Source organism: Oenanthe melanoleuca, chromosome 3 (genome assembly GCF_029582105.1).
Source record: "Oenanthe melanoleuca isolate GR-GAL-2019-014 chromosome 3, OMel1.0, whole genome shotgun sequence".
Lineage (NCBI taxonomy): Eukaryota > Metazoa > Chordata > Aves > Passeriformes > Muscicapidae > Oenanthe > Oenanthe melanoleuca.
In genome coordinates, this window is record NC_079336.1 from 41,233,051 (window position 1) to 41,256,816 (window position 23,766).

Genomic DNA, 23,766 nt, shown 5'->3' on the forward strand with positions numbered 1-23,766 from the left:
CCCCGAGCCCCGCTCCGCATCGCCCCGAGCCCCGCTCCGCATCGCCCCGAGCCCCGCTCCGCATCTCCCCGCGCCCCGCTCCGCATCGCCCCGAGCCCCTCCGAGCATCCGAGCTCGGGGCCGCCCCGCAGCGCTCAGCCGAGGCGCCCGAAACACGCGGGGACAGCCCCCGCGCAGAGGCGCAGCCAGAGCCCCGAGCCTGCCCAGCTGCTGGGGGGTTAAAATTAGAGGAGCCGAATTCTCCCCTAAACCTGCGGCCAGCAGTACTGCCCCTACATGGTGTGCCTCGACAGCCTCTGTAAAACTGCTCCTCTCAACTCGGCACCTGCTGTGGTTGCTTGGTCACAGGCGTGGTGTTTTAAGAGATGTCACCAAGTTTGCTCGTGTGGCAGCTCCACAGCTCCCAGGAACGGGGCGCTTCCAAAGCGGGACGCTCCTGTCCCCGCATCGGCACCAGCAGTCCCACAGGACAGGTAAAGCAGTCGCCGAGCTCGCCTCCATCCCCAGGAGGCAGACGAGTAGCGTTCAGTGATGAAAGACATTCCCGCCCATCTCAAAACCTGACTGTCAGTGATAAATGAGGACTGCCAAGGCAGAAAAACCTTTCAATACATTCTGATGAGCTAGCTGCAAAGTGAGGTTTTCAGCAGCAGAGAGCATATGGTCAGAATTACTCTTAAATATTTTTTGTAAGAATACAGAATCCAAACTTGGTTTTGAAGCAATAGTTTATACATGTGCACATCAGCATCTGTCTGAGGAGGCTCTGCCTTTGTCACAGTTATTCCTGGTTTTGCACCTTGGACAAGAGATCTGGATCACTTCAGGAACGTGTGCCATGTGAACAGGGGTTTTATGAATCCTGCCCCCTCGTATAAATCCTGATTTTCAAAAATATATTATGAAATCATTATGAAGGATTTGATTTGGCACAATGTTTCTTCCAACTGGACAGACATTTTTATGGATGTACCATCTCTTTCCCGAGATATGCAGAGTAAGTGAGCTGGAAAAAGGCTAGGAAGGAGTCAGGATAGCATGGCTGCAGGACTGGTCATGAGTGATGGCATCTAGCATGTGTTGGAGATTGATAATATTCAGCTCCGCTTGCTGGAGCAAAGCCAAAAGCTTCCAAAAGCTGCACAAAGCAACCCGTCAGAGAGTTCCTATCCCAATCCAAACTGACGTGCAAGCATTTTCTAGCATGTTACTGAACGTTGTGCTTTGGAGAAGCACAGTTTGTTCTACTGGTTATGTCTTCTATAAAGTCTTTGTACTCTCTCATTACCCTGTAGGTCTTTAATTTTGGGGGAAACCTTGGTGGTAAACAGTGTGTGCTTAGCCCAATGCAAAAAAAAATATTGTTTGTTAGGAAAACTTGGCAACAAACTAAAAATATTTACAGCCATGTGAGAGTGTAGGGCTTTGTCCTGATTGCAGCTCGTCTCTTGGGATCTTCATATTTCAGGATATTCATGATTAAATGCCATTTCCCATCTGCAGCAAGACTACAAGGAGGTGGTGGTATCTACCAGTACAGCTGTCAGCAGGAAGAGGGAAACGAGACAGGATCTGAGAGATGTCCCTATATCCTGTCTCTCCAGGAAAACCATAAGCAGGTGGAGCACATAAACATGGCTCTGATGGACTCTAGTCTTGTGCTGTGAGGTGCACCTGTGCATAGAAGAAAAATTTTCTCTAATAGAATCACTGGCATTAATTTTATATAATTTTATAAAACATATAATTTTTTATAATTATATAATTTATTATAAATTTTATATGATCCATTCTGTTTTAGCCTTTAGTTTTACAGATAATACTAGATAACATTACCTGTACTTATACAGATAACAAACGTTCTCTAAGTTAAAAGTACTAAGTAGAATTTATTCCCTCAAAATAAGGTCTCATGCACTGTAGGAAAATGGGCTGGTTTAATTAAGTTAACGTCCTACTGTTAAATCACTATAAAGACTGCTTTAACCCATCTTTGTCAACAAGCTGCCGGTTCTTTGAAGTCTGCTAATATAAATTAAGGCAGGAAATAAAAACTTTGCATTTCCACAGAATGAGGAATTGGCTTTGGACAGACAGATCAATTTTTGGAGATTTGTGTTGAATTGATGCATTTCATTAGCAGAGACAGGCCTAATGCTGCTACAGCTGTTCATTGATGCAGGCTTCTTCTCTTTCTTATGCTATTAGATTCTTGATAGCTTAAGTCCTTTCTCCAATTATATAGTTATTTTTCACAGTAATAGTCCACAGTAGAAAACATCACATGGATGTTGCAAATTGCTCAGCCTTGTTCCTTATCTCCAGCAACCAGCTTTGTGATCCTCAACAGTGTTCCTTAACCTCTTGGTGCCTGCCTGTTCTTCTGGATTCCAGGGAAAATATCATCCTGCTGATAACACAGGAAGGTGTTGGACCTCAGAAGAGGACAGGCAGGAGTTCAGAGGCACAGATGAGAGCTGACCCTCCCTCTTCTGTTTCTCAGTTTAGCCCAGCCAGGCACTGGAAAACTTCATTAAGCAGATGAGGAAGAAACTTTTGATGACACTGCGAGCACTCTGCTCTTCCAAATGAGAGCCCAATGTCATAGCCTTTTTTAGGCAAAGTTTTCACTAAAGAGAACAAATGCTTTGTATTCAGGATCCCAGATGTGCCAGGCTCACAGGGCTATTTTCAGACAATGGCAAGATCTATGAAATGTTTCCATTTATAGTTTCAGGAAGCGTACTCAGCATCTACTCTAAACTAATCTTTTAAATTCCCTCCATAGGCTCTGTAAGTGGGCTCCTTTAGAAAGTAATTCATCCTGTGTGTATTTGACAACTGTCTGGAGTGGGATGAAATGTACTAGCAAATCCCATTCCACTGGCTGAAATTCTGTGCCATATAACTGAAAAATCACACCCATTTTCCACAGAAAATTTATTTATGTGGGTTTTGCCTGAAAGCATCCTCAAGAATTATGCTTTTTTGGAAGGAAGTTTGTATGGAAGAGATTGTGAATGACATCCTCTCAGTTCTTTAGTATTCTGGAAGTTTATTTAACAGGAGTTGTGAATTCCAGTGCATGGTTACCTTAGGCCCTCTGACAGACACTTTCTGATGTATAGTCAGGCAAATCTCAGAATGCAAGACCTGTAAGAAGGGTGTCTCCTGTTAATGCAAGGAGGGCTATCTTTTTGTTTGAATCCAAGATATAAAATGCCACATCCCAGGGCTTCCAGGTGTCTGGCTAATAGTATAGCAACAGATTGTTGCCAGCTTAGAGCCAGGAGCCAACTTTTTTCTAAAATAATCAAAGTATTCAAAGTTTAACAGATGGTTGCCATAGATGTTTATCAAAAGGGTACATGATTCTGAGGTATAAGAACAGAGTAAAATTGTTTGCCATTAAAGTTATCTAAACTGTATGCAGTAAACAATTTATTCAATCACACTGAACAATTATCCCTGCTCCCAAATTATGCATGAGCAGTTCCCTGCTGACACTTTATTTTGTATGTTCATTATTTGAAATTGCTCAGTGAACAATTTCTATGAACTGCTTGCAAGTGATTTTTCTGGGACTTGATAGAAGGGCCTGCTGTGCTTGCTCTAGCTCTACCTAAATCACATGATCCCCCCCAAAAACAGGAGAGCAGATATAAAACGGGTTGGATTTCCTAAAGCAGAGCCACAGCAGGCTTGTCACTGCCCTGCCAGGGCAGCTCACTAACAGCATTGGGGAATAGTGGGAACCTGTCCCAGGGGGTTTGCTTCTTTCTGCAAGCAGAGGAATACCAGATATGGAATCTGACTGGATTGCCTGCCTGGAACTCACAGAGTTATCGACCATGGCTCTCTGTTAGCGTGAGGCAGCTCTTACTGCACACAAAATTGGAAGACAAGTAATAGAGCCATGCTTTTGCATTGCATCTGCCCCCTCCCTGGGTGACAGCCCATTTTTAGGGGTCCCCACTGCAGCAGATTTGGCAGCACTGGGTGAACCAGCTGTGATTTTTCTGTTCCATTTTTGGACAACCTCCACGCACAAATAAAGTTCAAAATGATCATGGAGAGATGTCTGTGCTAATCCTGAAGTAAATGCATTTCAGCTGCAGCTCTCAACATGCAGAGATCCCCACGAATTTGTGTGAGTCTGTGTGACTGTATAGACCAAAAGAATTGCAGATACTGTCAGAGTACAAATGTATGCATGCTTTTGGGTGTTGGTGACTGTGACAAGTAATGTTTCACTGCAGTATTAATCCCTTTTTAGCTGTGCATGTTAATATCTATTGTGGCTATTTTTGAGAAGCAAAGGCTAGGACTGAACCTTCAGGATGTTGCATATTTGCATCATTATCAACCACTTTCTAGGAACTGTAAAAGTTATTGATAAGGATTTAGAATTTTATGTAAAGATATTAAAATGAACTAAAGAATAAGTGTTAAATATCTCCAGACAGAACTGAAAAAAAAAAAAAAAATCAAAAACCTGACTTAAAAACTTGAGGAACAAGGACAAAAAAGAAGTAGAGGGGGGCTGAACATGAGTCTAAGGAATTTTTTTGACAAATGACAGAGAAAGAATACATGATTTGATAGTGAAAATACTACACAGTGAGGAGAAAGAAAAGGTAAATAGATTAGCTCAGAAGAACTTTGAAATGGAGAGAGTTTTTAAAAATGTAATAAACTGTGCATACTGTAAAGGACTGTCAAAATGTGTGCTGAGTTAGAGCATGCCACAACTGCTCCTTGCTACCCTGATCTTTAAGAGTAAAGGCAAACATAGACTTTAAAAAATCTTTTCATTTCAATGAATAAATAAGACCAGTCTTCTGAATTATGTTTATTGTACTTTTTCGTTCTGTAAAGAAAAAAAGCAACTAACAAACCCCTATTATATAGGGTTAAAAGCAGACTCCAATAAACATACATATATATGTGATTATTGCTTTTGCATGTATCTGAAGTACACAGATCACTGCAAAAAGCACTTTCAGAACTAAAATGGCAACCAATATAGTTAACAAAAAGATACTAGTAGTTTGTAAAATCAAAACCAATGGAAAAATGTTTTATGTATCAGTATTTCTGGTATTTTTTTTTCTACTAATACTTACTGATTAATTCTTTAAATAACGAACATATTTTCTGTAAGAACACTGTATTTTTGAAAAGCTGTAACCAAACAATAAAATGGAGACCCAGTGATAAATAGAGCAGAGTGCTGGATATCAGACTGTTTTTAAAAAGCACTTCATTCCCCTCACTAGTGACACCTGCTTGAAAAGTATCATTTGAGAGGACTCAACTTTTCTGTAAATGAAAAGAGGACAGCTTTGCTTCATATTCAAAGTAAGTATTCAAGACATTTTATCTCTTAGCAAAATAGAATAGCTGCTACAGCTGGATTCCATAAATCTTTAAAGATTTTAATGTGAGGGAGTTAGATGAACAAAGCACAGCAAGGAATTCCAGCACACCAGCTGTTTTATAGGAACTGCTGATACCCATCCTTGGGTATCCTGGCAGATGTGAACTGCTTGCCTCACTTTTGTTATGGATTGAGTTGTTTTTCATTTACCCAGTGTAAGAGAACACATATGGGAAGATACAGGGTCATACCTTTTAAACTCCTCCCAAATCTTACCTCCAGTATCTCACCCTTGTACCCAAGTCCTGCAGTTGGGCACGGGAAGCCCAAGCCCAGCATCAGGTATCTAGATTGTCCTGCACTCTTCCTAAAATCCATGGAAATATCACAGAGATATGTGTGCTTCATCCCCACTGAGCCCAGACTCCTGCAGGCTGCTTGGGGTCACCCCACAGAATCCCTGCCAGGGACAGGAACCTGCTCACCTCCTTTCACACATCTCAGATGCTTTGATGCTTGCATGTGATGTGCAGTTCCTATAGAAGGGGATGGTGCTGCCCACTTCTATACAATTACATGGTTAGAGCATTTCATTAATTGATTAATCAATCAAATTCAATTTTATTTAATTTTGATTTTTTAACTAATTTAATTAATTCAATGGGATTTTTGCCACAGTCTCTTTCTTGGCCTAATATCCCTTTTACTGCCAGATTATTACTATATCCCCCAGATTTAGACACGTTTCACTACTGGATACAATGAAAGGATGGGATTCACTGCTGAAACAATTAGTTATCATCATTATTTTATTGCATTTGTTTATTTATATATTATTTATTATATAAATTTATTTATTATTTATTTATATTTATATATTTATTTGATCTTTTAGTTCTTTGTCGTCTATCTTTTATCACCATTTATCTTCAAAACCCCACTCAGGTAATCAAATAGTCCTGTCTCTACAATACACCACTGATCCCTCAAATTAGGACCTGCAGTGAATCTATAACAGAAGAATAACTGCTATAAAATCCTTGCTCTCACAAAGTTTTGGGAAAATCTCATTTTTTAAATATTCTTTTTTTTTTTTTTCCACTCCAGGGCAAGGTTTAACAATATTGGTAGCATTGCTTGCCATGGTATGGGACACGACCCCAAATCCAGAGCTTGTGCTGCCTTTCTCCTACACACTCCTGCTGATGAGGCTCCACCTACATGGTTTGATTCATCTGCATGAGGTGGCTTGATTTACATGTCAAGTTCAATACATTCTTTTGATTCCCACAGAAGCAGAATTACAAAAAGTAGAAAATGAAGGGATAAAAACCTACAAGAAAGGAAAGTTAATCTGAATTAGACAAACAGAAAGGGTGTTTTTCCTTAGGAACCCTGAGCTTATTATATTTTAATGCATATTAATGTAAATAGGCATTTTCAAGAGGGATTAACAAATCAATTTAATATGGTATTTATTTTGCTTTATAGTATAAAAAATCTTTTATGAAGTAACAGCTAGGGAGGAAAAATATGCATTCAATTATTACAGGAATAAAAAGAAAAATATTAATCTGGTCATGTCTGAATTCAACAAATGGATATTATTTTTTCCTTTCCTATTTAAATAGTTTTCTTCTATATAAAGAGCTGCAGATTTGTTTCACTTTTAACACATGGTTTGCAATATCTGTTCATATGAGCAACTCAATATTTTGTTTTAATTTTTCATATACATTGAGACCAAATATATCTTATATTTATTATTCACGACAAGAAAAATCTGCAGAGCACTTTTTTCCTGAAAATGTAGCATCAACATATTATTTAATTACTACAAGCATATGTCCTTTTTGTGGTATGGCAAATCTGTGCAATATCATCCTAGCATGTAATCAGCTTCCCCAGTTTAATACTAGGAGAGATCACATCTCTATATGTATAATTTACTTTGTTGCAAGGAAAATAGTTCCTGAAAACATAGATCCTGGATGGCTCTCCTCAACCACAAAGCCCAGCCTCTGTTTTCACAGGCAATTGAAAAAAATAAGCTTTTTAAGTGCTTAAAATTTGCCTTGCATAGTGTATTAGCTACAACAGTATACTGGGATGCATCTTCTCTGGTTATTCCATAGTTTCTGTAGTTTTGAGTGGAGCTGCATGATTACTTACACTATTATTAGTTAAAAAACACTGCATAATGAAAAAATTGCAAGGTCAGTCCCATGCTCCCAAGTAGGCAAGACTTGCTTTGAAGCTCTAACTACATATTGCTGCACCCAACAAATTAATTTGCCAAAAGTTCAATTTCAAATAAACCTCTCTTGGATAAAATTTCTATGAAATTTAGCTCTCTCTTCCTCTACCTCCTCCTCCTCCTCTGTCTTGAGCTGTCATAGGCCATACAGTTTCTTACCTTATGTAGGAAATTTGAACCCTTCTGCAGGCTGTAAGGATAATTCCAACATGATGTCCATATAACTATAGAAACTTAGGAAAATCAGCTGATGAATGACCACATCATCATGTGCACAGATTCTGCCACTATCACCTGTAGTGGCACATAAATGTAGACATGACTCCACAGAAGGTTATGGAGCTGGTAAAAATGTAAAATGTGAGTAAAGGGGAATCACTGCAGGATCAAGAAAAGGATAGCATCAAGTATCCATTTGTTTAAATCAATTATGAAGGAATCTGATCACCTCACTAACAGTTATTTCTGAGTAGTAACACAGGCATAAATTGGATGGTACTCAAGTCAGAACTTCATCTAGCTCCAAATGTTTATTAACCTATAAATAATCATGGGCTCATAGGATGGTCTGGGTTGGAAGGGACCTTTAAAAGCCATCTAGCCCAGCCCCCCTCAATAAGTGGGGATCTCCTCAAATAGATCAAGTTGCCCAGAGCTCCATCCAATTTGAATGTTCCCAAGGACCAGGCATCCACCATCTCTCTGGACAGCCTGTTTCAGTGCTTGCTTCAGCATTCTCATACTAATAAAATTCTTCCTTATATCTAAATATACCCTTGAATTTAAAGCCATTATCCCTTCTCCTACCACAAGAAGCCCTGCTATAAAAAGTCTGTCTTCATCTTTCTTGCAGGCCCTTTTAAGAAGGGAAAGGCTGCAATATAATGTCACCAGGAGCCTTCTGTTCACCAGGCTGAGCAACCCCAACTCTCTGTTGACTGGGTATTTATGATCTCACAAACTTGTCTAATTTCACTGACATGATTCTGAGTATGTCTTCATCTGGGCAGATTATACAACCCTATCAAAGCACTGGTTTGAGTTGCATAGCAGAGTGTATTTCAGAGTGTATTTTAGAAGTTCTGCCCAGATTAAAATAAAAACAGAGGTGGAGAGAACTTCGGTCTTGCTTCCAGCCCTTTTATGTGTACTCATATTATTGTAGATATTTCCAGCTGAATTTTACAGCTGAAATATTCTGCTAGTCACGTCTCAAACAGATGCTGGAAAACTAGAAACAATTTTTAAAAAATGACTCAAAGCCCAGAAAGCACAGTAGCAACACCTAAACAAGATTAGCTAAGAGTATGTTCAGATATTGGCTCAGACATGTCTTGGTAGAGATTTCTGACAGTAACCAATTCCAGCAGAGAAAAACATCTCAGAGGATTGTGTTTGGAAAGTGTGTGACAGAAACCAAATACAACAGTCACAAAAAAAAAGAAAAAAAATATCAAAGTATGTCATGAAGCACCCATCATTCCCCAATATCTAAGTGGTATGCTATAGCTTAAATGGAATATATAAGCTTGATATAGAAGTTGGGTGAGTAAGATTCCTTGGTCTTATTTTAAGGTGAAGATGATGCAGCTAATTAACTTTAGTAGGGGCAGAATTTAGTAAAGACAAGTTTTCTTGAATAAATAGGCCGAACCCAAATATTCAAGAAAACCAGGGAGAACATTAATAAATTATTTATATTACACCTACGCCTAGAATAAGATCTCTTTTATGTATTTAAAATATTTTATGTGTTTAAAATATACATCTGGTACACAGATGTACATCCTTACTACAAGCTGCCAGCCTCTGTAACTTTGTGCCTTAGTTATCATCTGAACAGGTCTTTAAAAGCCATCAGTGAACTGTTTGCATTTTTTTCCAATTCTCTTTTGGCCAAGACAAAGTAGCTCTGTGACTCAGGGACTTCATGCACTAAGCAGTACATACAGAACACATTGCCTGGAAGGGTTATGAGAATGATTTGGGGATTATCCCATTGCACGCTGGGGTAATTTATGTTTGGCTGGTTTTCCTCTCTGAGGAACCAACATAAAGCTAAAAGCAAAACTTTTACAATATTATCTGCTCTACACTAAATGTCCTTCAAACAGGCAGTGTTTCACATCACCCCTAATTGCATTTTTATACATACTGCATGATTATCCTTCAAGTGTAAGATTGTATCATCATTTCAACTCCTCCAGAAACAAGTCACAACATCTAAACTTATATGTATACCCACAGAGCGAGAAGCACACAAGGGTCATCCTACCCAACTAGCCAGCAACTTTAAAATATTAAAAATATTATCTACTTCCAGTCATATCAAGCAGCAATCCATTCTCATAAAATAGTAATGCTTCTTACTTTTTGATTACTGGCAGGCACCAGGCAGAGCAGCAGGAAGGTGAGTTAGCACAGACATTCAGACACTTCTCTTCAAAGGCACAGTGACCCCAAGGGTCGAAACCAACTCCCTCCTACTGAAGTACAATCTGAGGCTCCCTTATGTCATTAAAACACCACAGACCCAGGGAGAGAATATCTTTGAAATCAAGAATTTCATAGGCACAGAAAAGTGACTCTGGAAGCTAAACAAGAACGTGCCAGTTAAAAATTGTATTTATTGCTGCAGCTGTTTTAGTCTCTTCCTGACAAACACAGCTAAAAAGAATATCATACAACAAACTCCAATGGTTTGGCAGTAGATTGACTGGTATCATTTATTGTACATGTCACACAGGGCGCTGGCACTGCAGAAGCCCAGGTCCTATAGCAACACATTCTATCAGAAATGCCATACAATCATTTCCCTAAGATGTATTTGCAGCAGTTACAGCTCTTTTATTTTTCTAATGCCAGCAATGACACTTGTGCTTGTTTTCACTCAATACCTCTTAAGGACAGACAGAGAGAAACCAATTACTCATGGGACTGAATTTGTTGTTTTGTTTGGGTTTTTAACAATCTTGCTGTGCATTTCAAAATCTTTAATTTCTTCAAGAAACAAACCCAATGCGATTGTTCCTTAGCCTTTTCTCTGCAACATTATTCATGTAAATTGAGAGAATGTTCACAAGGCATAAAAAAGAACATTATAAGCAAGTTGCTATATTTTGAAGACAACTTACTTGTTTTCATTGACTATACTGACCATACTTCATTGTGGCAAAAATGTTTGGGGAAAATGTAGTTACAAATACCATGGGCTTGCTTTAAAATAAAAACAGCAACAAAACAACAAAATAACACACCACCCAGAGGCCATCACAATAAGACCTCAGACTTATGATTTGTTCTCCTCCAAAACGAAAGAGATGGAGATCAACAGGAGTGAAAGTAAACATACTGAAACACACCGAACATATGTTTACTGAAAGAAAACATATTGCACGGACAGTGAAAATGCAGAAGCCAACCTGCTGGCTCGAGATAGAGACCTCAACCTACTCCAGCCGACACAAACGGCGCTTGTCTGTCAGATTTGGCTTCGTCTGGTCGCGTCCCCATCCCCCGGAGGGAGGAAGGCGCGGCCGGCCGGGCGGGGGCTGCGGGCGGGGCGCGGCCGGGGCGAGCCGCGCTGCAGCCGGGGCGGGGGCGGGCAGGGCAGCGCCGGGCTCTCGGGCAGCGCCCCGTGGTACAGGTTGGGCAGGCGGATGTCGTACCTGAAGCCCTGCCCCACCTGCACCCTGTCGTTCAGCGCGTACAGTTTCTCGGCGATGTCGCTCCCGATCAGGATGGAGAACAGGCGGGAGATGAAGCGGTGCTTAGCGAACAGCAGGTACAGCTTCTTCCTCCTCCAGGCCACGTAGCGGCAATCTGTCTCTGCTGTGAGTGTGACCTGGGGGAGACAGGATCGAACAGCCAGGGGACGAGGTGCTGCTGCTGCCCTCGCTCAGAAGGCACCCCTCTCCCAGCCTACTGCAATTAGAGCCTTTCAACCGAGCCAGAGGGCTCTGGGGGGTTACTGCGGGCAAAAGGCAGTGAGAAAGGTGACTGGATACGGACTAAGCCATCGCATCTAGTCAGCCTCAATGACACCGTGCCCGTGCCCATATGGCACGCCTGGTTCAGTGCCACATGGATGCCCTGCTTCAGCCCTGCGCTCCCTGCTCCGCTCCGGCAGCCCCAGCTGAAAAGGCAGGTCTAAAGAAAGCTCCCAACAAATGCCATTCGTCCTCGTGACAGCAGACATCAGCTCCAGCACAGCCAGCAGCCAGTGTCAGCCAGGTGACAGCAGGGATCCCGGAGCCAGGCAGCCCAGCTGACCCGTGTCCCATGCTGTGACCTGTGCCAGGCTGTGTCACGGGCACGTCCTCCCTGGCTCACCGCCCGCTGGGAAACCTCCTCAGCACCAGCTCCTTCCCAGCCCCAGGAAACCTGGCTTCCCAGGCTGAATACCCACGCAGCCAAAGCATGCAAACAGCCTGCCTCCCAGACTAGCTTCGAGAAAAGCCCTCTTTGTTGTAACAGGACACAAACAGCAAAACCAGCCCAATGGATAAAGAGGACTTAAACTACTGGGATGCATAGTATCCCAAACTAAACCCTGAATAAATTAATTTCCAAATCAAACAGTACTTGAACAGTTTCCTGTAGCACTAAAAAAAAAAAAATTAAAAAAGCACAACCCCTTAACTTTTACCTGGAAAATTCCCTCTTCTGTGGGCCTCAGTGAATCCCATTCAGGAGAGTCCAGAAATTGAAGAGGAAAAATATAATGCAGAAATTCCCCATCAACTGTCACTCTGATCCTACCAAAACAAGAGGTGTTAATTTGTTAGCACTACCTGTACACCAGCAATGCCTACTACAAGAATGTGCTATTTCTACTATCTGAGGAATTTGAATATAGCTTTAAAAGCATGAAAAAGCAATCAATGGCCAGCATTATCCTAATTAAATTTTGAACCCAACTTGCTCAGTCCAGTTGAGAGAGAATACTAGACAATCATGCAGCTGAAAGGGAAATCTTCCCAGGCCTTATTCAAAAGACATTATTCTCTCTGTGGTAGGTCTGTGCAGTGATGCACAAGCTTTGCTATTAAAAGGCCATCATGCACTGGAGAGGTGAAAGGCCAATGCCCAAAATAGCATTGACCTGCTTCCCTTGAAAACCATCAGATTTACTTCTGGTTTTGGCGAGTACACATTTTAGAGAGAACAAAGTGGCAAAAACTGGGAGTGGGAAGCAGGAGTGCCCCACAGCATGTGGTAGGTAGCCCTCTCTCCATGTTTAACAGGAATTATGTGGCCACAAGATTATGTCTGGAGCCAGAAGAACAGCCTGGAGGTATGGGATCTCTGTGTGAATGCTGTGGCCTTCTGAAGATGCCAAAGAAAATTTCCTTTCCTTGCCACTTTTAAAATAACAAATTTAAAAAGCAAAATGTAAATTTTAATTTTTAAAATAAAAAAATAAAAATGTATTAATTTTTTAAATTAATTTTAAATTTATTTTTAAATAACAAATCAATTTGAAAGCACACAAACAGCCCTGTACCACTTGGTGAAGGGCAGCAGGGACTCTGGGTGATCACTGACTGGCTTAGCATGTAGAAGGATGGATACCCTTCCTTTGGTAAGACCAAAAGCAACTTCCATGAGTACTTCCTAGGGAGCTCCCAAGAATGCTCTGAACCAGGGTGTCACTAAGGAAAACTGCCCACAATCCATATTGTTCATTGCAAGTAGCCCTAAATCAGCTGAGTGTTGAGCTGCCTACAGGCTCCATCCATCCATGCAGCAGGCTTCAAACAGCACCCTCCAAGTGTCCCATCAAGGGCAGTCCGTGTCCATCACCCCTGGGTGTCACTGGTGGTCTGGGACTGCACCCTCCTTTGCATACAGTACAAAAACTAGTGCTTCCCTGCAGGAAAGCATCAGCAAAGCTGCCAGAAGGCTCTCCTGGAAGCAGGGAGTACAAGCAGGTGGATTTACTGCCCCAGGGTCTAACACAGGGCCACAGCATACAGTAACTGCAGACCCAGTTCTGCAAGTCTTGACAAGGCTCAGCCATGTCCTCTTGTAGTGAAAGGGTGCTTTTAAGTCTTTTTCTCTTCCTTACCAATACCTTTCTCCCACCCCCTTAAAAGCAACCAAATACAATCTGTATCAAAGTCAAGATCTCTATTAAACAGAGTTTATCTCAGTATATTTGGTTTTGTAACTAACTTTTTGTCCCGTTTCAGATGATACTAGTACAGAAAAACAGGACAGATGCTGTGCTCATCAGCTAGGCAAGCCATAACCTGAACACTGAAAATCCACATTTATTCCCTTTGTCTGTCTAACCTGTTAAATCCTATGATACAGTAGTCTGGAAAAGAATGACTTCCAATTCTTTTCTTTATGCTATTACAGATTCTCTGCTTGGTGTTTCTATGCTAGCACCATTCTAGACAAGTATATTTAACATATTAATATTTATATTACTTGCATTAATTTGTAATCTATTGTACTGGAAAATAAGCAAACAATACAAAAATCAGGCTTTTTCTTCTTTTCATTTTCAATAAGGAGAAGAAAATACAGATATTTGCAGAAAACCTGAACAAAGCAATACAAACCTGCCTGACACAAGCAGGGACAGTTTGTCAATAGGCGTTTTGCCCTGCATGGCATAGCAATGTTCCTTCTCCAGGGTAATCACTTCTGCATCACAGCACAAGACAATCTTCCTGTACACAGTCAAGGAAATTCCCAGAGGCTGGAAGAGAGCACTGTAGAGTTCCTGGAATTCTCTGTCAAAGGCAACACTCCGGACTTGGTAGGTAACATAAACGAACTGGACGAAGCATATAGCGAACAGCACAAAATTCCAGGAGAAAATGTCAGCAGCACACACATCCAGCCAAGCCCAAACAGAAGAGCAGAGAAAGCCCAGTCCAAGCAAGCTGAAGACGTAGAGGAGCCCAAAGAATCCACTTCCACCCATGAAGCCCACAACAAAGAAAATACTGGCTAGGTGGTAGATAGATCCCTCTGCCTCTTTCTTCCAGGTGGTACACGTAGGATGTGCATATATCAGACTTTCCCAAAAACTTGCATTTTCTCCCATGGCTGGAATAATTTTTTGATTCAGCTGAATCTTGAAATTTTTTGTTTATGAGATGCAGCTAGTTTTGGTTTTCCTTTGGTTTTCCATTATTGCAAACTCTGCTGAATGATCACATAACACCAGGGTCTCTTGGTAGTGAAGTTGCACTTAGGATTTCCAGCAAATAAGCAGCTAACATTCTCAGTGCTGCTCCTCATCAGTTCATCCATTGTTTTGACTTTGGTCATGTCATCTGTAACTTCATCTGATCTAGACAAGTGAAGAAAAGATGAATTACTTATAACATTATTTTCATCAATACATTTTATCAAAGTTTTATTGCCTAAAACCACAGACTGCATTACGATCCAATTGCCCTTGCAGCTCTGTGATTCCAGGATCAAACTTTAATGTTCATCCAGCTGAAGATCATGTTTTCTGTATCTGTGGTCCCTGTAGCAACCACTGAACTGCCACTGAATCCATGTAGAGCTGGGTGCTGCACTCACAATGTCCTGTGACAAGCCTTTCTACAGCCTCACTGCTGAGGAGGCAGTTGGCTTTGTTGGTCCAGACCCTGCTCCCTGGGAGCCTTTTTAAATGTCCTACCCAGCTCTTTAACAAGATGAGACAGTGAACTCTTCTTCCTTGTTCACCTCCTCCATATTTCTGGATTTTAGTCAAAGCATTCTCATTAATGGGTTCAGCAAAGCTGCTCTCTGTTCCTGGAGACAAACTCCATCCCCAAACACCACAACAAGGGAAACCCAAGTGTCACAAGGGATGGTCTTTTCTACTCCAAGGATAACAGACAAAACCCCCCCTGTCATATATAAGGAAGACTACAAAGCTTAAATGCATCTTGACAAAGATTACGTTATTAGAACATGAAGTAAGTAGTCCTGCAAAATATGACTAAAGGGACATTTACTAAGCAATTTTATAACATTCAAAGTTCTACATCATAGAGTTTCATGCCATGGAGCACATAATTTTATTGTACATCACTCTAAAATGTGAAACATGCTATTCATTTTCATATGGTGATGTATTCCGAGGAGTTTTTAAAGGAAAACACAGAATCAAGAAGCATGAAAGAAACTCCAAAATAAATCTAAAAACAAGAAAACAAAACCAGCTTTCCATATCTGTCTTTTAAAATAAAAATAAATACTTCAATGTGAGATTATACATGGTAGAAATTGCAAAGCCAGAATATATTAGTAGTGTAATCAGAATTGAAACCTTCCAAAGTCTTACTGGCTTGTTTTTTTCCTGGTAAAACAGCAAGGAAGCTAAGAACTATCTTGTTATCAAAATTATCAGATTCTCTAGAATATCAAAGTAGTTTGGTTTTATTTCCCCTCACAAGAGCCACAGAAGTCAATACTTTAAAAGCACTGCTGTTGCAGTGAAGCATCCAACATCATTCATCAGGGCTTTCAGTGGTGCTTCTTTTACAGTGACAGGTCTAAGAAATTAATAAAGAAAATCTGTATCATATTTCTTTGCCACCACAGCATTACTTCTTTAAAGTTTATTCAAACCTCAACATTAATTCTATGATTGAATAAGACCGGTGCTAAATAAAGACATAAAATCCCAAACAACTGAGCAGCAGAGCTCAGAATAAGGAGGAGACTCTCCCTCTCTGGGAGTGGTGGTAGTAAAGTCATTGGCCCATAAAAATACCACAGCTAAGGAGCACAGAATCTCTCCAAATTACAATGCTCAACATCCTCCTGCAGTGTAACAACCAGCATTACAAAATAAGGGAGTTTACAACCATAAACCTTTCAGTTTGTTTCTTTATCCAAATACTGTCCTCTGGTACAGGATTCCCCTCAGATGCAGGATTTATCCCTTGGAGACTGGGAGATGGAAACTGCATCAGCTGTAAAGTTATCTAGGTATGGTAAGATCATGAGGAATTTTAGGTGGTACTTCTGTGATCAAGGGGTTTACGATTTTTGAATCTAAAGGAAATGAAACTGGAACATGCAGTTGCCAGACCTTGTGTTCTGAATCCAGTCAGTATTTCCATTACACAGTCAGAAATCAGTGGCAGAAGCTTTTTGTTAGACTGATTGTTTGTTTAAAACAGAATCACTGATAACAGTGTTTTTGGATTATTATTAATACTTCTACTCTACAGCCAACATTTTGCTCCAAGCAGCTTTACTGAAGACCCTGATTTTTAAGTGAAAATAATAAAAATCAGTGTTTTGAAGGGAACCATGACTGGGGAGATACACTGGAAACTGCATGCCACAAACAAAACCACAGTGGATCAGTAATTTAGATTACCAACATCTTATCCTCATATGAGGTCACACATTGCAGTAATTTGACATGACATAATTTCACAGAATGTATGTACAATTTTTAATTTACTTGTTGCATTCTCAGTCTGCCAACACTACAGCTATGGTGTTTCTGTAAAACATCTATTCATGACAAGATGGGCCAAAATTATTTGGAAAGAACAGCACACCACTAGGAAACGGATACAGGGTCACCATATGCAAAAACAAAGTCCTGAGAAAACTGTTCTGAATTTGTGATTGTTTGTTCTCAGAATGGGACCTGTCTTCCAAAACCACTGTGTGGAAAACTCCCACTTATTCCATTAGTTCTACACAATGAACTTTTACTGTGCTGCAGCATCTCCCAGACTGGAGAGGGCCTCTCTCCTTCCAGGCAAGAGGAAGGGCAAAGGAGGGAGGCCAGTGCTAGCCCAGAGCACAGAATTACCAACACAACACTCTCCTGAGCTACACAAGGTGTGCAGGCAAAACTAAATCCTCTGGAAATACTGACAAAACCTACTCCTAAATGGGACTGGTTTATCAGGGTTATGGTGAAGAGCAGGCACATTTGTTGCCAGCAAACTGCAGGCAGAAAGGGAGGATGCAGCTCTTCTCAAATAAAAAAAATTATATGAGTCTAAGTATAGTAAAATTTCCAGTTTTGAAAGGTATTTAGTGCTAGAAAAGGCCTTTGACAGTTTTCTTTATAGTTCCTACAAGTCCAAAATTTAAACTCTCTAGGTCTTTGGAACAGTCATTCTAATTAGGCCATTCATCTACTGCAAGCAAGGTAGGGGGGGGTGAGAAAAAAATCCCCCAAACAAAAAAAACCAAACAGCTGTGATACCAACAGAGTCATCCTCCACAGCAGCACAACATTACCATTTGTAAGCACCTGGAGGGGACACCATCCTGTCACTGAGGTGCTTTGGCATTCTGCTCTGGCTGATGTCCTGCTCCATCACCCTGGCTGTGGTGAAGTTATTGCCACAAGTTCATCTGATGGTGGTGATCCAGCCAGCAGGAAACTGTATTTAAAACACGTGTCTTGGCTGACAAAGCTGAGGAACTGTGTTTTCCCAAGCAAACACTGAGTACTTTCTACTCCATCCCCTGCCTATGGAGCAGGAGCACCATGCACAGCACACTCCCTGCCACGGGGCTGCTGTAATCAGAATGACACACATTGGTATCTGCAGGCTGCCAAATCCAGGGCTTCACAAAAGATGAATCCTCCCAGCTTGGGAAGATGTGCCCTGCCAACACAGGCTGAATTACTGATGTGCTGCAGAGTGCCTTGCCCTACCACACATCCCACCTTCTCCAGCAGGAGCCAACAAAGTGATGCAAAAAATCAGCCCAGGCTAGAGATGTGAGCAATATATGGTGGCATGGACTTCTTTAAAATGAAAAGCAGTGCTGAGAGGACTAAGTTGTCATCAGAAAGTGTTAAAATCAGTTTGCTGGAGTTTCAAAGTAGAAAATAGAGTATTTCACTTATATGCTACCAAATAAACACCTGCTGGCAACTTAAAATTTCATATAAACAGTGCACTAAACCAGTCAAAACAGAAAGAATTTGCATTGCACAAATGCACATTACAACTTTCCCCCTCCTCAAATGGGTGTTTCCCCCACCTTGAAGTGTTCACACAAAGAATTGCCTATTATGTACATTTTTAATTTGCTCAGTAACCATATACCATACATTTTTGTCATTGATGATTCAAATTCAACTCTGAGAAGCTCTGAGTGTTAGTTACTGTGTCTGGATCACAATGATTCCTGCAAAAAAAGAAACCCTAAAAGCCCTGAGGCCACCAGCAGTTCTCTCTTTGGTCTTTTTTAATTAAGTCAAAAGTGAAGCTATTCAGAATTTGAATAGTCCATTCTTTAGTTGCCTTATCCCAAGTACTCTGAAAGAAAGCCCTCAGCACTTTCACACTGTACATGCTGACAGGCTACAGAGCTGTACGTGCTAATCTTGTAACCAGCCTGGGTGAATTGTTTGCTGCAGGTTTGGAAGCAAAAGGAAGGGTTTTCCTTTATAGCATATACACTTCTTTGCACAAGTTGAGATCATGATGGACTTAGCACAGTGTGTATGTTTGTACATGAGCTAGGAGTGACAGGCTGGCTCAACATTCCAGCAGCTCCACCAGGGCAAGGCAGTTCCTCCAGCCAGGGGATCCTCCTGGCCTGGACACCCCCCACTTCCAGAGGGATGAGCTCCAAGCACCTTCCTAGGTTCACAAATTACATATGGTCTAGCAATCATTTAAATTATAAAAAGAATCTGCTCCTTAATTTCATCAAGTAGTTTCACATGCAATGTAGAGGCACATGTTGAGATACCCCTTCCTTCCACTGCCCTGCATCCCTGGAATCCCCTCTGTGGCCCCCACTGACACTTATCTCTCCCACTCCCTGTTTATGTTGCATACCTTCCCCAAGCTACTTTCCTTCTGCAGGGGGGCTGGATACCCACAGGGACCAAGAGAACCAAACTCCTAATTGCAAAGCAGTGTCTAACTCAGGCACACAGGAGCTCTGCACCTACAGAGAGCCATGGCTACGTGCCTCCAGGCAAGTATGGGCAGGTAAACCAGCTGTTTTCAGGGATAAACTCTCCCTGGACCCACTTCAGGCTGGGAACATGCATGCAGCAATAAGGACAGTAACTAACAACACGAGCTGCATTGCCTAAAACTTCCAGAGACTATACCCTAGAGAAAGATGTAATTACACTACTGGAAAACACAAGGTCTCCCCAACAAAACACAGCCTGCAGGAAGGTGGGAGGAAGATGAGGAAGAAAAGGACTGACTACCCAATCTAAAGGACAATGGTATCAAGATAATCAGTCACTATGAAACTAGATATATTCAGATTTCAAAGACACACAAGCATACAGAGCAAAAGTAATTAATTAGTAGAATGGCTTTAGAGATTTCCTTTGCTAGGAATTAAAGAAGTTAAGATGCTGTCTGGTCCCTAAAACAAATCTGGGTATACTATTATTCAAAAAATTATTTACTGCAATTCTATTTTTTATGCTACAGGAAATCACATTAGATGATCACAATGTCTCCCGGACTTATTGTCTTAAGTTACTTGATATAAAAACATTGTGTATACTTAGAAAGTTTTGGAGTTGGTCTTCCCAGAGAAATCCAGAAGCCTACCCCAGATACCAACTAAGAGCTACTTTAGACAACAGGAAGCAAGGAAGACAGGTATATCTCCAAAATTATTCCTCCTGTAGACATTATAGATGAAATCTTCATCTGTGTGGAGCCAGCATCCCTTCCTGTGAGTAGTTCTCAAAGAAAGGGATGTGTTCAAAGAAAGGGATGTGAATGCTTTACCATGGAGCCTGTCTGCAACCTGGGCAACCAAGCCTCAGGATGCCACTCCCTGGGCGAGCATCCTCACGGCAGAATGAAGAGGGATTGCAGTGCAGTTCTGTGTCCCTTCTGCACAACATCACAGCTGCAACAAGAAGGGCAGCAAGTGACCCACCCACAGGAGTCAAAATGAGTCACTGGGAGCACACTCATGGGAGAAGATGGATTAGGCATACCGTGTCCCATTCATGTCTCATCACTGCCTCACCCCTGGATCAGTGCTCTGACAGAGGCTGTCACACGGAAGGTGAAGTGTCTCAGGAAAAGCAGTCAGACCACACTCTTCCCAGTCCTTCTAGTACCTGCCTGGCTGCAATTCCCAAATGGGACCCACCACACCGAGATCATCCAGACAGCAATCCTTCTGGGAACACTTAGAGCTGCAAACAGGCAGCTGGGGCGTGTCCAGCCACCAGTGGGGCTTCACTGCCTTCAGGGCAGCTCTGAGACACGACCACCAGCCAAGCAGGACTTTCCTGCCCTGCTCTGGTCCGGCCGAATTTAGGCTACCGTGATTAAGTTTGTTTAACCAAGCAGCCCCTTCGGCCAGCTGCTGCCCAAGCCTGGAGACACCCCAATGTTTCATGGGACTTTCCACTTATTGAGCTTCTCTGGGTGCAGCTGGGAAAGCCTGATTTTGCCTACAATTTGCTTAAATTCCTACTGATCTTTTTAGGAAGAAGAAAAAGTAACGTCACAATAGTACAGAAGGAACAGTTTGAGGCTCATTAAGAACACTGTATTCAGTGAAGCTGGTATTTATTATTTAGTCTTTAATTATTTAAAGACTAGCTAATTATACACAACTTCCACTACTTCAACAATTCCTCGTTTATCACTGTAAAATACACAATGCAACTCTCTGTGGTTGCAAAGCCAATGTTGAAGATGCTGTCTATTTTATCATCTAGACAGTGTCTGAAATATATATATATTAAAAAAACCCCATATTTCTTTCAATTTGAATCAGAATTAATGAGCTATAAGTAGATGTGCTATTCCCACCAAATTAAGAAGTATAATCCTCTCTCTCATTTTTTTAAGTTCTTTTGCTCCTAGAAATATGAATATGTAATGGCAGTCAGACTTTTTTTTTTTAAGATAGCTAGCACTTGGATAGATTTGACCAAGGGTCTTGAAAATTGAATAGCATTACCAAAAAACAATTCTGAGTCTGTGTTATTGTGTTTAGGAATAAAACTTGAAAGGAAGTACAAGTTCAAGTTTCTCTCCAGTTCAACTTTTAAATTAATAGTGGAGAAAGCAGCCACAAGGCACATTTCACAAGTGCTTTAAGAGTGGGTCAGTGAACTACAGCTGAACTCTGCAGAATTCCACTTAAATTAGTTTGTATGGTGCAGTAGTGCCTTTCAATGGGAATGTATTCCCATGAAACCAACCACCTGACGTGAACTTTGTTTCCCAAAAAAGAGGCTTGGTTCACACACCACACCTGCACGTACAACTGGCTTACAGAGATGTGCCATGAGCCGTGAGTCCAAACACATAAACACAGGCTGCCTATCATCATCTGGAGACACTGACCAGAGCTCCTCTTTGCAAAGTAGGGCAACGCACTAAAATGACAAAATAAAATCTCTGAAGAACTCACACACTTAATAGAAATATCAAATGTAGCTTCAGTTAACAACACTTTTATTAAATCCATAATAAACTGTCTGTTCTCAACTTTTGTCATAAAAGCTTTAAGACATCTGTGAAAGCAAAGTTGGTGTCAGGAACCACAAACGACCACAGTTACCTTTTTCTTCTGTTTCACTAAAGGACTTGCAGTGTACTTACTGTTTTGCAGACATGGCATTTCTTTAAAACTTGACAATTTAAGCTACTTTAATATCTAGCACCACATGTAACTTTGTGGAAGCCTGAACAGGACCAGTTCTGCAGAAGTGGAAACCATCTCTTGTTTTGCTGTGGTCAGTGAAGACATCTTAACTTGTATGTATACAATCATATTCCCACTGAACAACAAAATTAGCAAGAAGCCCTAGTTCTGGAACCTAGGTTTTATCGATGGCATCTCTGTAACACTATCAGTGTGTATACTCCGTGTTTCAATATTATAAGAGATCTGCTACATAAATTGATTGACAGTCTAAAGGCACATAAAGACTTATGGAACACATGAAGAAAATGCAATAAAATATTAGAATTTGGAAGAATGTGTTTGGCAAAAGAAAATTGCAGTTTGGGGAAGAAAAGTGCTTTGTGTTGCTCGTTCTATCTTTGAAAAGGAGCAACTGCAAATGCAATTTCAAGGTTCATCTGCTCTTACCATGAGCTGATGGAGAGGGAGAAGAATCAAATGCTGCCAGCTACGAGGAAGAAATCCCCGGATCCCGAGGTGATTTTGTGACAGCAGAGATACTCCCCGAGCCAGCTCTTCTGTCAGTGAGCGGCAGCACCCGGGCAGAACCAGAAACCCCGCTGTCCGAAGGGACAGACCCTAGCCCGAGACACACAACCAAGGCTCCCACTTCAGCAGAGCCCGGGCAAGGAGAAGCCGGGCAGCGCGTCGGGCTCCTCTCTAGAGGGGACACGGCAGCTCTCCAACTTCCAACGGGCTGACTCGGGAGCTCCGGTTACCCCTGCCAGGCACGCACGGAGGGAGGGCTTCCCTCCCGGGACAGCGACCCCTCGTAACCCGCGCTCAGGACGGCGCCGAGCCTCGGGGCGGGCAGCGCTCCCCTGCCCGGGCGGGTGTCCCGGAGCGCGGGGAGCCGCAGGTTCCGCTCCCGGAGCGCGGGGTGCCGCAGGCTCTGCTCTCCCCGGCCCGGGCGGGTGTCCCGGAGCGCGGGGTGCCGCAGGCTCCGCTCGCCCCGGCCCGGGCGGGTGTCCCGGAGCGCGGGGAGCCGCAGGCTCCGCTCTCCCCGGCCCGGGCGGGTGTCCCGGAGCGCGGGGTGCCGCAGGCTCCGCTCTCCCCGGCCCGGGCGGAGCGGGCGGCGCTCGGAGCGCTGCCGGGCTGGACAGCGCCGGCGGGGGGCGGGCGGAGGCAGCGCCCGGGCTTCTGCCCGCCCCGGCTCGGTTCGGCTCGGCCCCCGCCCTGCCCGCGCCCCTTACCTGCCCCGCGCCCCGGGAAAGTTTCCCGGCCGCCCGGACGGGACGGGCTGGGGCTGCCGCTCTCCGGCGCTGGCGGTCCCGCGGCGGGCACGGAGCCGCGGCCGTGACTAAAATAGGCAGAGGAGCGGCGGGAGCTGCGGGCGGCGCCAGCGGGGCCGGCACCGAGCGGCCGCAGCGCGCAGGCGCCTCCGCCGGCACCGGGCCGGGAGCGGGGCAGCGGCGGGAGAGATCCGGGAGAGATCCGGGAGAGATCCGGGAGAGATCCGGGAGAGCCCCGGGAGAGCCCCGGG

At 42.7% G+C, this 23,766-nt stretch overlaps 1 protein-coding gene across 1 annotated transcript; it reads right to left on the reverse strand.

Annotated features, from left to right (window-relative positions):
* Positions 1-10,253: 10,253 nt before the first annotated feature.
* On the reverse strand, positions 10,254-23,561 carry POPDC3 (popeye domain containing 3). Its single transcript, XM_056488486.1, has 4 exons — positions 23,477-23,561; positions 14,210-14,949; positions 12,286-12,394; positions 10,254-11,481 (listed from the first exon to the last, which is right to left on the reverse strand). The coding sequence occupies exons 2-4, from the start codon at positions 14,698-14,700 to the stop codon at positions 11,119-11,121; spliced, it is 963 nt and encodes a 320-aa protein (XP_056344461.1). The 5' UTR covers positions 14,701-14,949; positions 23,477-23,561; the 3' UTR covers positions 10,254-11,118.
* Positions 23,562-23,766: the final 205 nt, after the last annotated feature.